At 42.6% G+C, this 18761-nt stretch overlaps 1 protein-coding gene across 1 annotated transcript in view; it reads right to left on the bottom strand.

Moving 5' to 3' along the window:
* The window catches only part of ARFGEF1 (ADP ribosylation factor guanine nucleotide exchange factor 1), a 177963-nt gene that overhangs the window by 91517 nt on the left and 67685 nt on the right, over nt 1-18761 (bottom strand). Inside the window, exons 3-4 of the mRNA XM_029913311.1 lie at nt 11601-11771; nt 10234-10380 (exon numbers count right to left, since the gene is read on the bottom strand). Of these exons, the coding sequence (XP_029769171.1) occupies nt 10234-10380; nt 11601-11771 (318 nt within the window). The remainder of the gene's footprint in view (nt 1-10233; nt 10381-11600; nt 11772-18761) is intronic.

The raw sequence follows: 18761 nt of genomic DNA on the forward strand, positions 1-18761 counted from the left end.
TTATAGTTAAACCTGTATACATCAATTTTTCTTTATAATCTTCTGGTTTCAGATGCAGAACACACAACTCCTCTCAGCCTGTGAGAGGGATGATCAAACAGGTCCAGGTAGGCTATGTAGGTTTTAACCAGGATCACATCCGGAGTCTCAAAACTTTCTTCCCTGGGCCCATCGCCTCAGGATACACACATTAGTTGGATACACCACGCTGCTCCTTAGCTTCAAATGTGAAAATCACCAGAGTAACAGGCCAGAGGAGAGGCAGTAAAACAGTCAGGTTGATTGACAGCAACTCTTACACTCAACTCTGCTGGGATCAGCAGGAGAGCATCTCTTATAGAGACTTCTTCAGATTTTCTGAGATATGTTGGAGACAGGTAGGGGAATCTTCAGGTATCAATTCTTATGTTTCAGATTCTCACATTCAGTTACGAACTCCGTATCATTTTCCTTTACTTTTAGGCATTTCTTTATATATAATTACATAGTACCAAATGTAACAGTTCTACAAAATTCTTGGAGCGATTTTAGATTTAGCAAGTAAACTGCATGTTTACCACTGAACCAGTTTTAATCCAAGTGAAAAATTAACGTTCTAGAACTAAATATTTGGTTCTACGTTTGTAGAACTTGCATTCTCTTTTTATACTGAATGATCCACAAAAGGATATAATGCTTACGTTACAATGAAACAAACAGGGACAGGAAAAACAAGATACAAAAATGCACATAGAAGTGTTACAATGGCAATTTCCAACCTTTAGTTTAATAACATAAAAAGATCTGTTTGTGCTTAGTAGATTTGGCTTAATGGTCTTAAAAAAAAAAAAAAAAAAAGAGTTGAGGGTGGTTCAAAATCTTGGACTGAATCTTTACAGGGCGAGGCTTTCTTCTCAGTGAAGCCTGACTATACAAAACACCCCAACATTGTTGGGTTAATGCCAGATTTTGTAGTCTTCATTTGGCCAGCAGAAGAGGTCTTTTCCTCTATGAGAAGTGTTATATTCCCATTGTTTAATTGTTTGGGGGTATTTTCTGCCACAGAAAGGCAAGACATAAGACATAAGTAGTCCTAACCATTATTTCTAGCACACTGGTCTTGGGAACGCAATCTGGTTTACTGTGAGAACAACTAAGAGGTTCTCTCTTTACAGCACAATGTAGAAAGCATAGAATGAATCTTGAGTAAAGATTCTGTTAGCTAATCGGCACATTTATCTTTAGAGAAGACAATTAGCGGAAGAAACTTAAGGTCACAAGAACAAGAATTTAACCCATACATAAAGAAGTGTATTGATAACATTTTGTTGATCATCAGATTGATGGCATATTTTACTTTATTATTGCATTTTATGCTTACAATCATGTCTTCCAAGCCACATTATCCTTAGGGCAAATGGGAAAACAGAAAAATCTAGAAATGGTAAAAAGGAAGCTAACTGAAGTTAGATATTCAGTTTTTGAAGAGCTCCACTTCTTTAAATGTAGAAGTACATTGCAATAATGAAACAAAGCATTTATCCTCAATGTTCTTTTATTCAGAAAAAAGGATGTAATCACAGACACCATATCCTGGGTTCTGTCACCAGAATTCAGAATGAAGCATAATTAGTCATCTACAGAGCAGACCTCTTTCTTGATTCAATTCTGAATGTTACATTTTTTTCTAATTTGAGTAACTTTTCAATAATCAGCAAGCTGTCCTATTGTCTTCACAAGTGAACCTAACCAGTTCATCAAGTTTCCTAGCCTCAGTCTCCCCTCATAGATGTGAAGGATTGTTCTTTTCAGATAACTGGCTGTAATGCCCCTGGGTATGTACCAGTTTCTCTTGTAAAATGGATTTAAAATCCTAGTTTGATTCTGATATCTAATTTTCAGTTGTGAAATTAAATTATATGTATTGTATTAAAGCCCTCAATATAACACACACAAAATACATCTACTTAGTTTTTAACAGGGGGCCTTCCACATCCCCAACTCTCAAAACTATACCCACTATGAAAAGTCATCTCCCCCTAAACTGTGATATCAGATACCACAAACTAAGCAGCGTCAGCCAGTCACTAACTTGGAAGGAAAACCATATTCAAGGTTTTCAAAAAAGTATCTAATGCTATGTTTAGACATTTAATTAAGTACTGTAATATTCAAAAGAACTGAGCACCCAGCAGTTTCTTTTCAAGTCAATTGAAGCTGCTGGGTGCTCAATACTTTTGAAAATCAGGCCACTAATGGCTTGTCTACACAAACAGTTAGCTTTCAGCAAGCTAGCTAGAATGTAAACATACCCTGCACTTGTCTGCTGTACATTAAGTGTATCAGTGCATTCTGCTGCCATACACTAAAACTTCCATGTAGCACTTTGATCTACCCCATTTCAAAGAGGGATAGATCAAAGAGAATTATGGAACATTTAGTGTACAGCAGCAAGGTCCACACAGACATGTAGTATGCAGTAGACTGGAGGTGGGTACATTTACACCCCACTTGTCACAAACTAAGGGTATGTCTACACTACGAGGGTAGCTCGATTTCACTTAAATCGAATATGTGGAATCGATATTGCAAAGTCGAACGTGTTTGTCCACACTAAGGACAGTAATTCGACTTTGTGAGTCCACACTGACGGGGCAAGCGTCGACATTGGAAGCGGTGCACTGTGGGCAGCTATCGCACAGTTCCCGCAGTCCCCGCTGCCCATTGGAATTATAGGTCGAGCCGCCAATGCCTTCTGGGTAAAAAAATGTGTCGAGGGTGCTTTTGGGTAACTGTCGTCATCCGTCCGTCACTAACGCCCTCCCTCCCTCCCTGAAAGCACCGGCGGGAAATCGGTTCGCGCACTTTTCTGGTCAGTGACAGCGCGGACGCCACAGCACTGCGATCATGGATCACGCTGCGACCATCGCTGCAGTTGTGGCCGTTCTCAACGCCTCGCAGCTTATCATACACCTTTCCCTGAGGCAGATGCAGAGAAATCAGGCGAGGAGGCTACGGCACCGCCGTGAGGGCCTGAAGTCGGAGAGTAGCACAGAGCTGTCAGAAACCACAAGCCCCAGCGCCCAGGACATCACGGTGGCAATGGGTCATGTGGATATTGTGGAACGGCGATTCTGGGCCCGGGAAACAAGCACGGACTGGTGGGACCGCATAGTGCTGCAGGTCTGGGATGAATCCCAGTGGCTGCGAAACTTTCGCATGCGGAAGGGGACTTTCCTCGAACTTTGTGAGTTGCTGTCCCCTGCCCTGAAGCGCAGTGACACCCGGATGCGAGCAGCCCTGACTGTCCAGAAGCGAGTGGCCATAGCCCTCTGGAAGCTTGCAACGCCGGACAGCTACCGGTCAGTCGCGAACCACTTTGGTGTGGGCAAATCTACCGTGGGGGTTGTTGTGATGCAAGTAGCCAACGCAATCGTTAAGGTACTGCTCTCAAAGGTAGTCACCCTGGGAAACGCGCAGGTCATCATAGATGGCTTCGCTGCGATGGGATTCCCAAACTGCGGTGGGGCTATAGATGGGACTCACATCCCTATCCTGGGACCGGACCACCAGGCCAGCCAGTACATTAACCGAAAGGGCTACTTTTCAATGGTGCTGCAAGCACTGGTGGACCATAGGGGACGTTTTACCAACATCAACGTCGGATGTCCGGGCAAGGTTCATGATGCTCGTGTGTTCAGGAACTCTGGTCTGTTTAGACGGCTGCAGGAAGGTATTTACTTCCTGGACCACAAAATAACTCTTGAGGATGTGGAGATGCCTACAGTGATCCTTGGGGACCCAGCCTACCCGCTAATGCCCTGGCTCATGAAGCCCTATACTGGCGCCCTGGACACAGAAAAAGAACTCTTCAACTACCGGCTGAGCAAGTGCAGAATGGTGGTGGAGTGTGCTTTTGGCCGTCTCAAAGGGAGATGGAGAAGCTTACTGACTCGCTGTGATCTCAGCGAAACCAATATCCCCATTGTTATAGCAGCTTGCTGTGTGCTCCACAATCTCTGTGAGAGCAAGGGGGAGACCTTTATGGCAGGGTGGGAGGTTGAGGCAAATAGCCTGGCTGCTGATTACGCCCAGCCAGACAGCCGGGCGATTAGAAGATCCCAGCGGGACGCGCTGTGCATACGGGAGGCTTTGAAAGCAAGGTTCCAGACTGAGCAGGGTAACCGTTGACTGTTATGTTTGTGGACACAGAAGCTGAACCTGCCCCCGTTTCTTTACCCAGTTCATGTTGACTATCCTCTCCAGTTACATACCCCCTTCACCCCCTTCCCAAAAAATAAAATCAGTTCTATTTAGTTAATGAACACCGTTGTCTTTATTACTGTTTTCGCGGGAATGTTTTAAACCGGGGACGCAGACTGTGGCGGGGGGCGGGTTTAGTGTTCTGATGCAAATGATGCTTCTAAACTCCAGGAATGACAGGCTCCGCAGTGGTGGACTGGTTGTTTCAACGGAGCCTGCCAGCACTCCTGGGCGGAACTGCGTGTATGTGTCGGCTATGTGACTTTCTGGCAGGGGGAGGAGGGTTACAGATCCCCTGCTGCGTGGCTCTGTGATCCAGGATAAGGACCGCTGCATAAGATCTGTAACTGCCCTCCCCCGCCACAAAGTCACAGAGCAACCCCCAACCCCCCACAGAACATGAAAACCACCTCCCAGACTGACCAGGGTAACTAGTGACTGCACTGTGTATGTGTCCTGATGCTGGACCTGACCCCGCCTCTGTACCCTGCTAAAGGTGACTGTCCTGTCCAATTACCAAGCCCCTTCCCCCCCTTCAGACAGACTCTCCTCCAAAAGAAAATCATGGAAACAGTAATTAACAGAAACGAATATTTTATTATGAACCACACATGAAACGTGGGAGGTGAAACTTGCACGGGGGCTTCTGTGAGGTGGGTAGGAAAGGACTTTTCAAATTTTGGGGAATGAGAGCCTTCTAGTGCTAGAACAGTCTGCAGGGGTTGACTGAAAGTTTTAACGGCCCTTGCCGCCCCTCCTTCTTTGTACTTTGGGTGAGGGGGGTGTGGGACTTGGTGGCGGGGGAGGGCGGTTTGAGATAGACTGCAGCGGGGCTCTGTCCTCCTGCCTCCGGTCTTGCAGAACATCCACAAGGCGCCGGAGCGTGTCCGTTTGCTCCCTCATTAGTCCAAGCAGCTTTTCAGTAGCCTGCTGGTCCTCCTGACGCCACCTCTCCTCCCGTTCCATGACTGCTCGGTGCATTTGTGACAAGTTCTCCCTCCACTGTGTCTGCTGGGCTGCCTGGGCTCGGGAGCAGCCCACTAGTTCTGAGAACATGTCCTCCCGCGTCTTCTTCTTCCTCCGCCTAATCTGCGCTAGCCTCTGGGAGTGTGCTGACAGGCTGGGTTGGGAGACAGTCGCAGATGTGTCTGTGGGAATGGGAAAAAGGGAGTGAATTCCTGAGACAGATAAATGAAGTTGTGTACAAAGAACCTAGTCTTTCTCTGTGAACAAGACCATGCACTGCACCTCTCACATGCGCACTCAGGACAAGGTCGAATTTTCGGCCCTCGCCTTCAGTGCCTGGGGTCTTGCAGTGGTCTTGCAGTTATCTGAGAAGCGGGGCAGGACACCTGAACTTCTGTATCGGGCAATCATGGTAAGCCGAAGACTTGTGGCTGCTTAAAACTGTAATAGTAGCACTGGCCTCCTTTCACATTGAAAGCAATGCCAGTCTCTGCTGCCAGCAATCAGGACAGCATGAACTCTGCCCCTGTCCCACCCCCTCGCGGCTGTCCCAGGGAAAGATCCCTGTATGCTGCCCCTCTCCCTCCACCGCGTGGCTGTAAAGCAGTCCCAATACTAACATTCCCCTCCCTAATTCAAAGCAGAGCATCATGAGCGACATCACTCTCATGAGGATCTCGGACAGCGAGAAGGAACGCATGCTTAGGGAAAGCATGCAAAAACCAGGGCCGTATGCTGCCATGCTCTGCCGTGCGATGATCCCTGAATACTTGATTGTGTCGTGGCGGGGAAACGTGTCTACCACGGAGGGCCCAATAAGATCGCCCTACCCAGGAACCTGATGAACAGGCTGGAAATGTACCTCCATGAGACCTACGAGGAGTTCTCCTATGAGGATTTCGCGTCTATCCCCGGCCATATTGACCGGATTTTCGCGTAGGTGCACTGGGACTAAAGAGTGGAGCGTCTTGGGCTGCAGAATCATCAATTACCGGACATTGTAAAAATTTTTTTAAATACTTGGGACTAAATAGTGAAGAGCCTAAGGCAGACAAATCATGAGAAACCCTTTGTTACTATTGTAAATATTCCAGTTTTGTTGCAGATAATTGTTTACATGTTTAAAGCACTTTAGGAAAAACCCATTGTTAATATTATAAATATTCCCGTTCTGTTAAAAATAAATGTTTACATGTTTAGAGCACTTACTGCTTGATCCTTCCCCTGATTCTGTGTCCGGGCTAACGGCTGGGGACGGTTGGTAGGGGATCTCGGTAAGGGTGATGAAGAGCTCCTGGCTGTCGGGGAAATCAGCGGTGCCAGCGCTGTCGACTGCCTCGTCCTCCTCATCTCCTTCTTCATCTTCCCCGTCCGCTAACATGTCCGACGAGGAACCGGCCGCGGACAATATCCCATCCTCAGAGTCCACGGTCAGTGGTGGCGGCCGCACCTAGGATGGAATGCAGTGCCTCGTAGAAACGGGATGTGTGGGGCTGGGATCCGGATCGTCCGTTTGCCTCTTTGGTTTTTTGGTAGCCTTGTCTCAGCTCCTTGATTTTCACGCGGCACTGCGTTGCATCCCGGCTGTATCCTCTCTCTGCCATGGCTTTAGAGATCTTCTCGTAGATCTTAGCATTCCTTCTTTTGGAGCGCAGCTCTGAAAGCACGGACTCATCGCCCCACACAGCGATGAGATCCAAGACTTCCCGATCAGTCCATGCTGGGGCCCTCTTTCTATTCTGGGATTGCACGGTCACCTCTGCTGGAGAGCTCTGCATCATTGCCAGTGCTGCTGAGCTCGCCACGATGTCCAAACAGGAAATGAAATTCAAACTGCCCAGACAGGAAAAGGAATTCAAATTTTCCCGGGGCTTTTCCTGTGTGGCTGGTCAGAGCATCCGAGCTCTATGTCGAACTAAATAGCTTCGTGGTGTGGACGGGTGCAGGGTTAATTCGATGTAACGGCGCTAAATTCGACATTAAAGCCTAGTGTAGACCAGGCCTAAGTGTGCATATAGATAAGTCCTTAAGTGATGTGGCAAATGAGCAACTGAGTAGGTGGCACTCCACCCTCTCCTAGCACTGAATTCAGTGTCTCAAAATGACAGTGAAAAGCATTGTGCTGAAGTTTTATTGCTGTCCCTTCAGTTTTTCCCAACCATTCCATATTTTTTCTAGCTCTCAAAATTATTTTTCTATTAAAAACTAATATGAACCGCTCTGTTTTATTTTCACTCTATTATGAATGAAACCATGAAGAGTATTTTACTTTGAATCAGTCTCAAAAATTAACATACATTGACAGTAAATATTTGCTTCTGCCTTTCTCCTCCTTCAGACACTAACCATGAAGACCACAGGCTTGCACAGAGGTCATTGCATATGTAGCAGATTTAGCAGTCTTATCACCCAATAGATGCTTAGATGCTTTATTCACTCAAACTAGGAAGTTGTTTCATTTTAACCTTTCAGCTTATCACTGATAACAGAAAGATCTCTTGAAAAGTCAAAGGAAATTCTCCTAGCCATGCACTAACAGATGAGGCTATGGGAATTTGTGGCTATGAAAGAGCCAAAGACACTCAGCACACAAATATCAGATCCACCCAAAAGAGAAAAGAGAAAAGCATGGACATCTGCTTATGGGGCCATCTTTCTTACCACTCCAATTTTCTTCTACAGACATTGATACAGTTCAACTTTTTTTGTTATGGATAATAGATATTACATATGGAAAATTACATAAAAGTGTGAATAGAACTTCAGATTTCAAAGATGAAAACATTACAGAGGCAAGCCATGAATGCTACCTAGCCCTAGTAGAGTGAGGCTGAAGACAAGGCAACTGATACACACATGCCGAGGGAGCCAAAAGGAAAACAGATTCAGAGCAGAGGACCTTCACGCTACCATAAAAAGAAGGTCAACAGGTTCCAATTAGTGGAAAATTAATTATTTGCACAGACAGGAAATTATCACACTCTAAGTGGTCAGTTACAGAGAGCAGTAAACTTAAAACTGCTCTCTAGACAACAGCAGAGCAAACTCAAGTCAGATTGCAGTGCTGCAACAGTCTAATAGGGAAGTTTGAACTCAAAGAAGGAAGTTGGGAGATACAGAGAGTGAATGGGAAACAAGTGACCTTTGCGGCAAAATAAGCAGGTCTAACCCTGAGAGCAGTGTCTACACCAGTGGATGCCTATGTATGAGAAATATCTATTAGGTAGCTCACATATAATCCATTCATTATTCTTTAGCATGCCCTTCACTACTTTTCTTCATCACTGACAGATTATTGTCATGGCAGCATAGATGCTCTCCTCCAGCATCACTGTCAATGGCGCTCCTTGGATGACTATTGAAGTGATGAGAAAAGCTCTTTGGCAACCCATTTTATGCAAAATACATGCAGAGTTTACAACAACATTGGGAATAAAACACTGGACTTCCTGAATGCACAAGTCAACGACATAATCACAAAGCTGGCACAGTGAAACACATCACTAACTCTAATGCTCCTACTTAATCTCTCCCTGATGAACGCTCCAGTTGTTTAACATAACCTTTCCCAAAGCTACAACCTTGCAGATACTTTGATTTATAGATTGCCTCTCCAGGAACACCTGATAGTTGAAGCACATAACACAGAGACTTTGTAAAGGGGATTATAAAATTACTCTTTGCTTTAGACCAGAGGTTCCCAAACTTCCCCCTTTGGAGATTCATGTCCCATGTGTGCCCCCCTCTTTTTAAGGGGTCGAAGGCAGGTGTTCCTTGTATCCATGGGGGCCAAGGGGAAGGGGTGCCCTGTATCCACAGGGACTGGGTACTCATCATATGGCAGTTCAGGAAGCCTTCCACTACCTATAGTAGTCGGGCAGCTGCCAGGACCCAGCTCCCTGCCCATCTCACTCCTCTCTCATGCAGTAGAAGCAAATGGGGCTGCGCTGAAGGGCCAGAGAGTTAAAAAGGGAAGCAGAAGGATGCACCCTGTGAGTATTGGCACCCCTTCAGGACAGAGCCCCCTCCTGACGATGTCCCTTCAGCACCACTCCATCTGCTTCCCCTGCACAGGCTCTGTTTGGCAGGGGAAGCAGACAGGGCTCTGAGCCCCAAGGCTACACTGAGGAGGGAGCTCTGTCCAGCAGGGGTATGAGCATCCTGAGGTACAGCCTTCCACTCCCTGCTCACAGACTTCCCACCAGTCTCTCCCTAGAGGAAGGTAACTGCCAGTTGGTGACATTGTGGGGGAGCAAGGCAGGTAGGGAATCTGTTCCAGGCAGCTAAGACTGTCCACTGAGACCACCCACACAGACCCCTTGTGACCCCAGCCCTTCATTGTGACTGTCTTTGGACCCTTTGATAACCTTGTTGGGGAACACACCCCAAAGTTGGGGAACCTCTGTTTTTGACAGCACATGAAAAATACAGATCCAGACAAAACAATGAAACACCTACATGCCCTTCCCTGTCTCAATTTCCTCACCCCACTGGAAATGTTCTTTGGGCTTATGTCAAGTTGTCTGGGATGTCCAAGACCTTCCCATCTTCTCCTCCTGCATACCCTTCTTTTTGGCTTCTGGTCTCTTCTCCTTCTCTCTCTCTAAAATGGCTAGTGAGAATCCTCCTTTTAGAAAGTTGATGTCCCCTCAGTCATGTGGCCCACTGATCAACCTCATCAGCTGCTTAAAGTCCCCCACCTACAGCAATTCCTTCATCCAACTAGAGCTCTGTTGATGGACTGTGAATTAAATTCCATCCAGTCATCTGTAGACAAGGCTTCATGTCATAATCATGACTCCATATGCAGTGAGAGAAAAAGGATAACAGACATGTACTAACAGTATGCTAAGAATGGAAAGAAACACCTTATGAAACAGGGCTGGTGTGGGAGATGAAGAAAGCAATAAAATAAAAACTAATTGTGTTTCCAAATAAATACTATGCTTTGAACTCTCAAGGACATGCACATTTTCTTGCTGTCATTACTATAATCATTTGAAACCGCATTTGGTCAGCAATTACCTTTATTATTTGTAGCTGAACCCCTTCGTCTGTTTGAGGACCTTGAAAACAGCCACATATTGTCTCAATAATTCTATCGATTAATTTTTTGCCTGGAGCTGTACTGTCTGGAGCATTTCCAGTCAAGTGCCCATATGCTATAAGTTTCTGAAGGAAAAAAGAAAGGGAAATGCTAAATAAATCCAACCTTGCAATCGAATATGTAGATTCACATTTATGACACAAATGAAGTCAGGATAATTAGAACAGTGCAGTGTATCCCAAATCACAGTACATTTCAAGCATTTGTAGAAAATCCTTCAAGAGCATTCATGTTCTTATCCAACAACTGCAACATCACTCAGTATGAAGTTTATCAATTTAGCTTACCTAAAACACTACAATTTACAGTCTGTAAACATTTACTCAAAATAAAAACTGTCAACAATTTTAACTGGATTCTGAGACTGACTCAAAAATTATACAGATATTCACATTACATTTTTACCTATTACATCTGTACTATGCGATGTCATAATACACTTAACAGAAAGCAAGTTTACAGGATGACTTTCAAGGCTGGCAAATAAAATTGGAACCACTAGGTGTGTTTTGGTTTGCAAGTATTCACTTGTCTTTGCATGTGTGCTTCAAATCTTGTGAAAAGGAAGAGTATTCTAAAAAAACAGAATTCTGTTCTCTGAGCATTCCAGCCATGAGACTACTTGTAAGTCTCAATAACCTCCCTACTCACAATAGAGAGAGTAGACAGGCAGCATAGTGAGACTGTATGCCAGGTACGCATGTGCCTATGAATACAAATATATGCACTGGGTTCATTGTTCTCAGGCCACCTAGGAGAAGACGGACAGAATTTTTGGTAGACATCTTAAGCTTTTTTTCAGAACAATATTACAGGACCAGGATGGAAAGATTAATCTGCTTTACATGGGAAACATGTTATGGGCTCAAACTAGAGTATTTGTAAACTTTGACTATTTTACTGCAATTATGAAGAATATAAAAAGTTTTACAGTAATATACCTGTTCTGGTAGCAGACATTTAGCCTTTCAGAGAGTTGTTTTCTATACATGCACATTAATACAAAAGATTGAGGTTTGGGACAAGTTACATTATATATAAATTAGTATACAATTAACTAGTTGTAGTTAATATAAAGTATATATATAGCTAGATACATTTTCTTCCTTTGCTCTTCAAAACTAGTCTACAGTTGTCTGAAAAAAATCATATACATTTTGGTTAGTATGTCCCATACAGTAGCTGAAAAAGACATTCTTCCTTAGTTACATTTATCCATCCTCTTCCCTTCAAACCAAACAAGACTTTCTTTCAGACAGTTAATAAAGCCCAATTGTATACAGACCTGTAAACAATCCAGGGATGTACTAACAATCCTGGGGCACTTAGACTGGCATGCCAATTCGAATGGTAAGAAGTACTTGTCGGCTTCAATAAAGCTTGTCTTTGATTTCACTGGTGGAAGTGTGCTTGAACCAGGCTTTGCTTCTCCATGAGGGGGACTAAACAGAATAGTCTTATCATTAGAATGTAACAAGTATCTACACTTAAGAAAGCCTTCCATCACAATACTAGTTTTTCCCTCAATTTTTTTCCACTTGTTCTTAACCTCAAGAAGGGAAATGATATATTGAAAACTGATTTTTATTAACTGAAACTATCAGAAAAAAATGCAAGAGGATTGTAACTTGCAATAAGCAAAGACAAATCTGTTATAACCCAATAAATATTCTCAGTATGAATATAAACTTTGGTTCTACCTGAAAGATTCCTTTTTTTAGATCAGACAGGTCCCATTGATTCCAACAGTGGATCTTCAGTTGCTCTTGCTGATTTGGAGGCAGGCAAACTTGTTTTCTCTGAATGCAGGTGTAACCCACACACCTCCTGGGTGTGGTGTTCGGTCCCCTCTAGTGGCACTGAGACCACTTAGAGATTAATGAGTCTGCTCTACAGCCTTAGCTAAGCCATATGGCTTTTAGTCATGCAGTTAGCTCCAGTAGTCCTAGGTTCGATCCTGCCCGCTGACGACCGGGGTCTGTCGGTGTTACTCAGGTATAGTCCCTCCCACTGAAAAGTCTGCACAACAGAACTTTCAGAGCTGTGAAATACTCCTTAGAATTATCTAGATCACAACTTGCTACTACAGAGTAAATCGTAACTCAGACAACACTGCTTCTTGCAAAGCATGGAGACTAATGATTAGAACATCATCCTATAAGATCCCTCATATCCTTTTGGCAATGTAAGCATTTGAAAGGTGAGCCAGATCTGTAGACTTTCTCGATCTAACAAAATATGCAGATGAGAACAAAAATGATTATATTCTCTTCCTCTGGCAGGTCCACAGACTATAAGAGTGGGATTCTTACAGTAGTATCCACTTGAAGGACCTTTGAACTGATTACAATAATTATATACAATTTCTTATAAAAACTGCAATTTTTGAACTATTATTTCATGTATCACCTTCTTTTGAAGGAGCTGTCCACTAATACTTATATCTAATATTTAGTGAAAGTGGAACATTAAGACCAGCCAGTTCTACTGCATATCTCTTCATAAAGAGTAAGAAATGTCTATGCCAATTTTGGTTTTTGATGGGAGATATTTTCACTTTAAACTTCTAGAAGACTTAGAGGTCTTGTTGTCTCTGACTGCTGGATGGCACAGGACAAGTAAGGACGATTTTCTAAACCTTTTGGTGCGTGCATATATCTCTGACAATTTGGACTACATCTTCTCCTTAAGGTGATTTGGGGAGGGGCAAAAAGCAAGTGATCACAACTTCCCAAGTTCTGTGAAAGACTATTCATTTTTGCAGATGAAAACAGAATTTGTCCTCACAACTATCTTAGCCTGAAGAAAAGAGCAGAACTACAAGGAAACAGATACATTTCTTGAAATGGTTCGAATTGATATTTAGGAAGCACTTCCAAAACTAAATTAAAGTACCAGAGCAGGGCAGTACACATTTGTTGTGGAGTTGTTCGAGTAGCTGCTTTAAGGAATTCCTTAATAGTCAGGCAAGAATATATTTTCTTTTTACTTTATGTTTCCCGGATAGAGAACAGAGCCAATACTTTGATATCTTATTTTAAAACACAGCAGGGGCTCCAGTTATACAGGTTACCTCTGAATATATTTGACTCTTCACCAGTTTAAGAAGTGAACTGTATTAGTGGATATCTTTCTTGAACAAAGCATGGTTGACACCACCCCAAGTTTCCCTTAGTTCTTAGTCTCCACCATTGAAAAAAAAAAAAAAAAAGGAGGGGAGGGGAGCTAGATTCAAATCTTTTTCAATTCAGCATTTGGATTTTTATAAAATCGGCAAGAGATGCAGTTTTCCCTGATATTGTTTTCTTAGAGGCTACCTCCTCAGAGATTCCTCCACGCTCTGAGCTCATTTGAAATTCCCATGCAGGCCGTTTTCTCTTAGAAGGAAGATGTCAGATCTCCTTTGCCCACCTCTGGTAGGGCTCTGAGGGCGGTACACACTATTCATGCTGTAGGGTGTTAGCACACTCTGTGGATCTAGCCCAGGAGAACCCAGGGATTCACTATCATGCCACTCTAAGGCCAAGTTCTGAAAAATTCGATGGATTGGGTAGCTTATGGGGGGGGGGGGGTCATGTTGAACAGTACAGGGAAACCCTGTTCGGTGGGAGTTCAATATGTAAGCCACATGGATAGGATCTCAAAGAAACATTAAGGACCTGCCCCAGCACAGCCTGATGAAAGAAGTCACTGCTATTGCTTGAAGCTTAGGAAGCCCCTTGAAAAGGAGCTGCATAACCATAATGTTCCACTTGTCTCTGAACACAGAATCTTCAGGTAAGCTCAACTACTGCTGATGCTTGGAAAGAGCGGGCAGATCCCCTGCAAAGTAGAGCTGTTTACTCAAATGAACATCTGAGTCAGACCTAGCAGTCAGAAGGGTTTCACAGACCCAGGAGACCACCTCTGCTGAGTTCACAGTTAGCTTCATGAGCAGACGAAGCTGTCTGAAGCAACAAAAAAGCCTTGCTCCTGCTTTGGAGTCCACCATGAGGGTTGTGGTTACACACAAAAAACAGCTGAGGCAGACCTGGCAACCAGTTTAAAAAGGGGCCTAGGAAATGTTTGTTACACACAATGTAGCTTGTCCTGGCTTGCGGCATTGATCCTGGGTAGTGTTTGGTACTCGTCCTCCATTTGTAGCAGGGTGGATAAAAACAATGTTTTTTTTGAAAACATTAAGTATTTTTTTATTTAAACCGGATTTTTTTTATTTTTCTATTAAAATTTTTTTTTTTACTAAACCTGTTTAAAATTAAATCTGAATGTAATAGAAAGTGTTTTAAGGCCTAAATTTACTATAATCTCTTTAAATAAAAAATAAATATGCTGAATCCATGAGCCTCTATCAAAAGCTTTGAGTTAAAGGTTGCTTTTTTATATAAGGAAAGAATCAGGGGGAAACCATCTAATTTTTGAGGTCAAACTTTATAAATAATGGTATAATAGGTTATATGCTGTATTAAGGGCTCGATTCTATGGGAGACCCATGGGCTGTGCTACTGGATGCAAAGGACTGGCAAATTCATCATAGATATTGGGACCCAGCCTCTGACTCCAGGAGACAACATTGTTCATCTCATTAGGATATCCACTGAACCCATCTGGGTATCTCATGCTCCTATTTTATAGCTTCTTCCTGCTTGAGTTCTGATTGGCTCCATAATATTATGAATATTATGACTCCGCCAAGCACGGAAACTTGCACTCTAGCTCATGGAAAAACACTGATCTACCAGCCTTTACTTCTGGATGGTTTTGGGCACGTGAAATAATGGCCTTGCTGTCTCCTTGCATATGTCCAGAGAGAGATATAAACAGAAATCCATTAGTTTCTCAACAGCCTCCCTCTCAGTCTCTAAACAAATAAAATACTGCAGTGCAGTCTAACGTGGGTTACACAAGCAGAAGTCTCGGACTGTTATTTGGTCTTTTGTTTTTCTGGGGGTAGAGGTGCGGCAGGGAATTGTGTAACAAGGGAGAAGGAGCAGAATGTGCAACCAGACAGGAGCAACACTGGTGTCAAAGCAGGACACTGTGGGAAGAAGGGACAACATTTTCCAGAGTGAAGCCTCTAGTGTTGATTTCAACACCTAGAAACTGGAGAAAAAAATGTCATAGCTTCAAATCATAAAAAAAGACCCTATCTGGGAATATTTCAAGAAATTCCTGTACCTCTGGGTAAAAAAGGAACTCCTGCCAAATGTAAACAGTGCAACAAAGATACAAGGCCTGGTAGTCAGAATGAAACAACATTATGAAAAATGTTCCTCAGAAAGGAATGACTTAAGATGATGATGTGGACACGTTTGAACAATCTGCATCAAATGGTTAGTAAAGAATGCTGCAAAAATAAGCAATGGACTGCTTACCATGTCTTACTATGCTAGCAAATTATATAAGTAGTCAACACTGGACTAAAGAGAAATACAGAAAATATGGTGAATATAGGAAACCTATTTCCATAGCCTTGAACAAACTGCAGAAAGATTGCTGCAATATTGCTGACGCTGTTGAAATTCATAAGGAACTTCCAGAGACACTGAAGAAAGAAATACCCAACAACAAAGTTAAATTGCAGGCAGTAAAGAAGTGGATGGATCAAACGCTTACTCCACCTCATTTTCTTGCCAATATTCTCAACCCAAAGTGCCAGGGTTGATCCTTAATGGATGAAGAAGATGCTTCTACTATGACTTGGGCATCTAATAATCACCTATCAGACATGTCAACCATAATAAATTTCAGGGCTTAAATAAAATTCAAGCAGTACGTTTGCCAATGATGTTTTAAAGAGAGTCACACCACTGAAGTCACTAGCTAAGCACCTGGAACCAGAGTTTGTTGACGTATTAATCCAGCTTTTTGCAGCAGTAGCCTCTTAGAATATTTTCTTCATTTGGACTGATTCATTCAAGGTTGAGAAATCGATTGGGAGGTGAAAAGATAGGAAAACATCTCTCTCTTCCAGGCTACGAATAAAAACAAGGAGGAAGAGGATATCTACTAGTTTTAAAAGTTTGAAGGACAGCCTAAGTAACTTAGAAGACTGTTGTTTCATTTTCAAGAGAGTTAGATGAGTATGAACTTAAGCTCCAGTCACTTTCAATTAGGCATATCTGAAAATTTTCCCAGACTGACCTGAAATAGTAAGTTTAATTCACGGACTACAATTAATCCTTCTGTTCCTTTAATAAATCATGTGAAAGTGAAACATGCTTTGATAAGAGAAGTTTATATGTCCGAAACATTAAAATTTTATTTACAGTTGTGTGTTTAATTAAATTCCAGTTAATTTCCTAAAGCAGCTTGACACAAATCATGAGCAAAAAGTTAATTATCTAGTAAATAAGCAATGTAATTCACCATTTTCTAATATACTAAACATGTACCATTAAGAATCTGAAAATACGAATCTAATTAATTAAATAAATGTATAGCTATAGTATACCCTCCTAGATAGCAAAAAGATGTACCACATCTACCATAAAGGCTGTATTTAGCTGTAAATCAACATGGTTTTAGTGGTTACATCAATCAATGAGAATTCACCTTTCTTTAGAAAATAACTGAAGTACAAATGGAAAAGTTGATTAAAATCGATAACTTCAATTGAGACTTTCCACTTGGTGATTTAAATCATAGTTTACATTGTGGCTTTAAATCAATCCACCCTGACTAGTACCAATCTTAAATAAGGAGCATGACAGGCATTTCTTGCCCCTGAGTTCCCTGAATAGATTGGGGTCTGCCCCAACAGCAGATCAGAGCCATACAACACCTCAAAGAAAATTTTTCAAAAGGTTAATCAGAATGTGGAGTTAATTATTAACTACCTAGATATCCAATGTGAGATAAGAAAAGCAGTTTAAAATGAATTTTGGAGGAGGAAAAAAAAAAAGTTTCTCTGTCCTAATGCTCTGCAAAGGAAGGTCTTCTACCTCCTCTGCAGACAAAGACAACTGATAGCTCTTTGGTAGGAGGGGTACAACCTACATCCATAGCTAACAAGTCTATGTGCCTCCAAAGCAACAAAGGAAACTGAAGAGCCACTATTAGAATCTTTAGACATGCCTGAAAAATATATAAACAAAATAAAAGTCTATTTACAAAATGTTTCATCATAGGTAAGGATTATATGTACACTATACACACAAAAAAACTATATACACTCACAAAACAACTGTGTTAAAAACATGAAGGCTGCAAAGCCTAACACTCAAAACTATAAAATGTCAGAATTGAGGTTGCACATGCAATCTGGATGAGGCCCCTTTGTGCATATGCATTGTGATACAGTCTTTAATTACATGATCACATACTACTTTTCCACAGGATTCCTGCCTCATTCAATGCACAAGATGGATGATGCTCACTGTATAAAAAGCTATTCAATATTTTGTTCTATCCTCATTGTGCAATGTGTGGTTGCATATCTTAGTTACTGAACACTATTCAAATGTGCTATGAGAACAGAATTATTAATTTCCTCATGGACTTTTTTATCCATAGCTAACTCATCTGAGTGCTTCAAAAACATTAATTTATTTTCACAACATTTCTGTGAGATGTGGGAAGGGACTCAGACAGAGAGAGATTAAGGTAAGAAATGTCTACACATTTTAGATCCCAATTTGAGGAGCCTAGGGTCTAATTTTTCAGAGTACAAAGTAATATGCGATACTTCATATCTTCCAAAGCACAGTTCCCCTTGCCTTCAGTTGCAGCTATGAGTATTCAACATTGCTACAAATCAGACCCTGGGGTCTCAAGATGGACATCCAGAAAATGAGGAACGCACAATTACTGGCCTATGAAAAGTTTGGTTTAAGCGACTTGCATAGCATCGCATGGGAACTCTGTAGCAGAGGCCGGGATAGGATCCAAATCCCCTGGGTAGCATTCAACTGCTTTAACCATGAGAGCATTCTCTCTCTTCCCCTGCCTCATTCACAAAATACCATCCACTTTCTGCAGCAAATGAGGCGGGAATCCTACAGACAATAGCCTCCTTCACTACTCAGCTCTGATTCATCCCTAGAACACAGCTCATCCTGTGCACTGAATGAGGCAGGAGTCCTATGTATCATGTAATTAAAGACTATCATAACAAATGCCCAGTTTGCCAGGGTGTTCGCAGATTTGCTGACAGCAGAGAAACACAAACTCTAGGAGCTTGGATTCTATTCCAACTTCTGGGGGGAGTGTTCTCTAATGGTCACAAATCTGTCTGCCTCTATACATTCTGCATGTGTCCCATTCAGCCTGTCCTAGATCTGTCTCCCTACCCCTGACTCCTCAACCCAGTGCCAGTTTCTTCCCTTAGCCTACCCAGTCTCTACATCCCAGTCTCCTTGCTCAGCCAGTACTAGCCTCCATCTCTGGGCTCCCCAACTCAGTCTCCCTGGAGCTTCTCGCCCAGTCAATCCCAGTCTCTCCTTTCCTT

Source organism: Terrapene carolina, unplaced genomic scaffold (assembly GCF_002925995.2).
Source record: "Terrapene carolina triunguis isolate 2854851 unplaced genomic scaffold, T_m_triunguis-2.0 Scaffold58, whole genome shotgun sequence".
Classification (NCBI taxonomy): domain Eukaryota; kingdom Metazoa; phylum Chordata; order Testudines; family Emydidae; genus Terrapene; species Terrapene triunguis.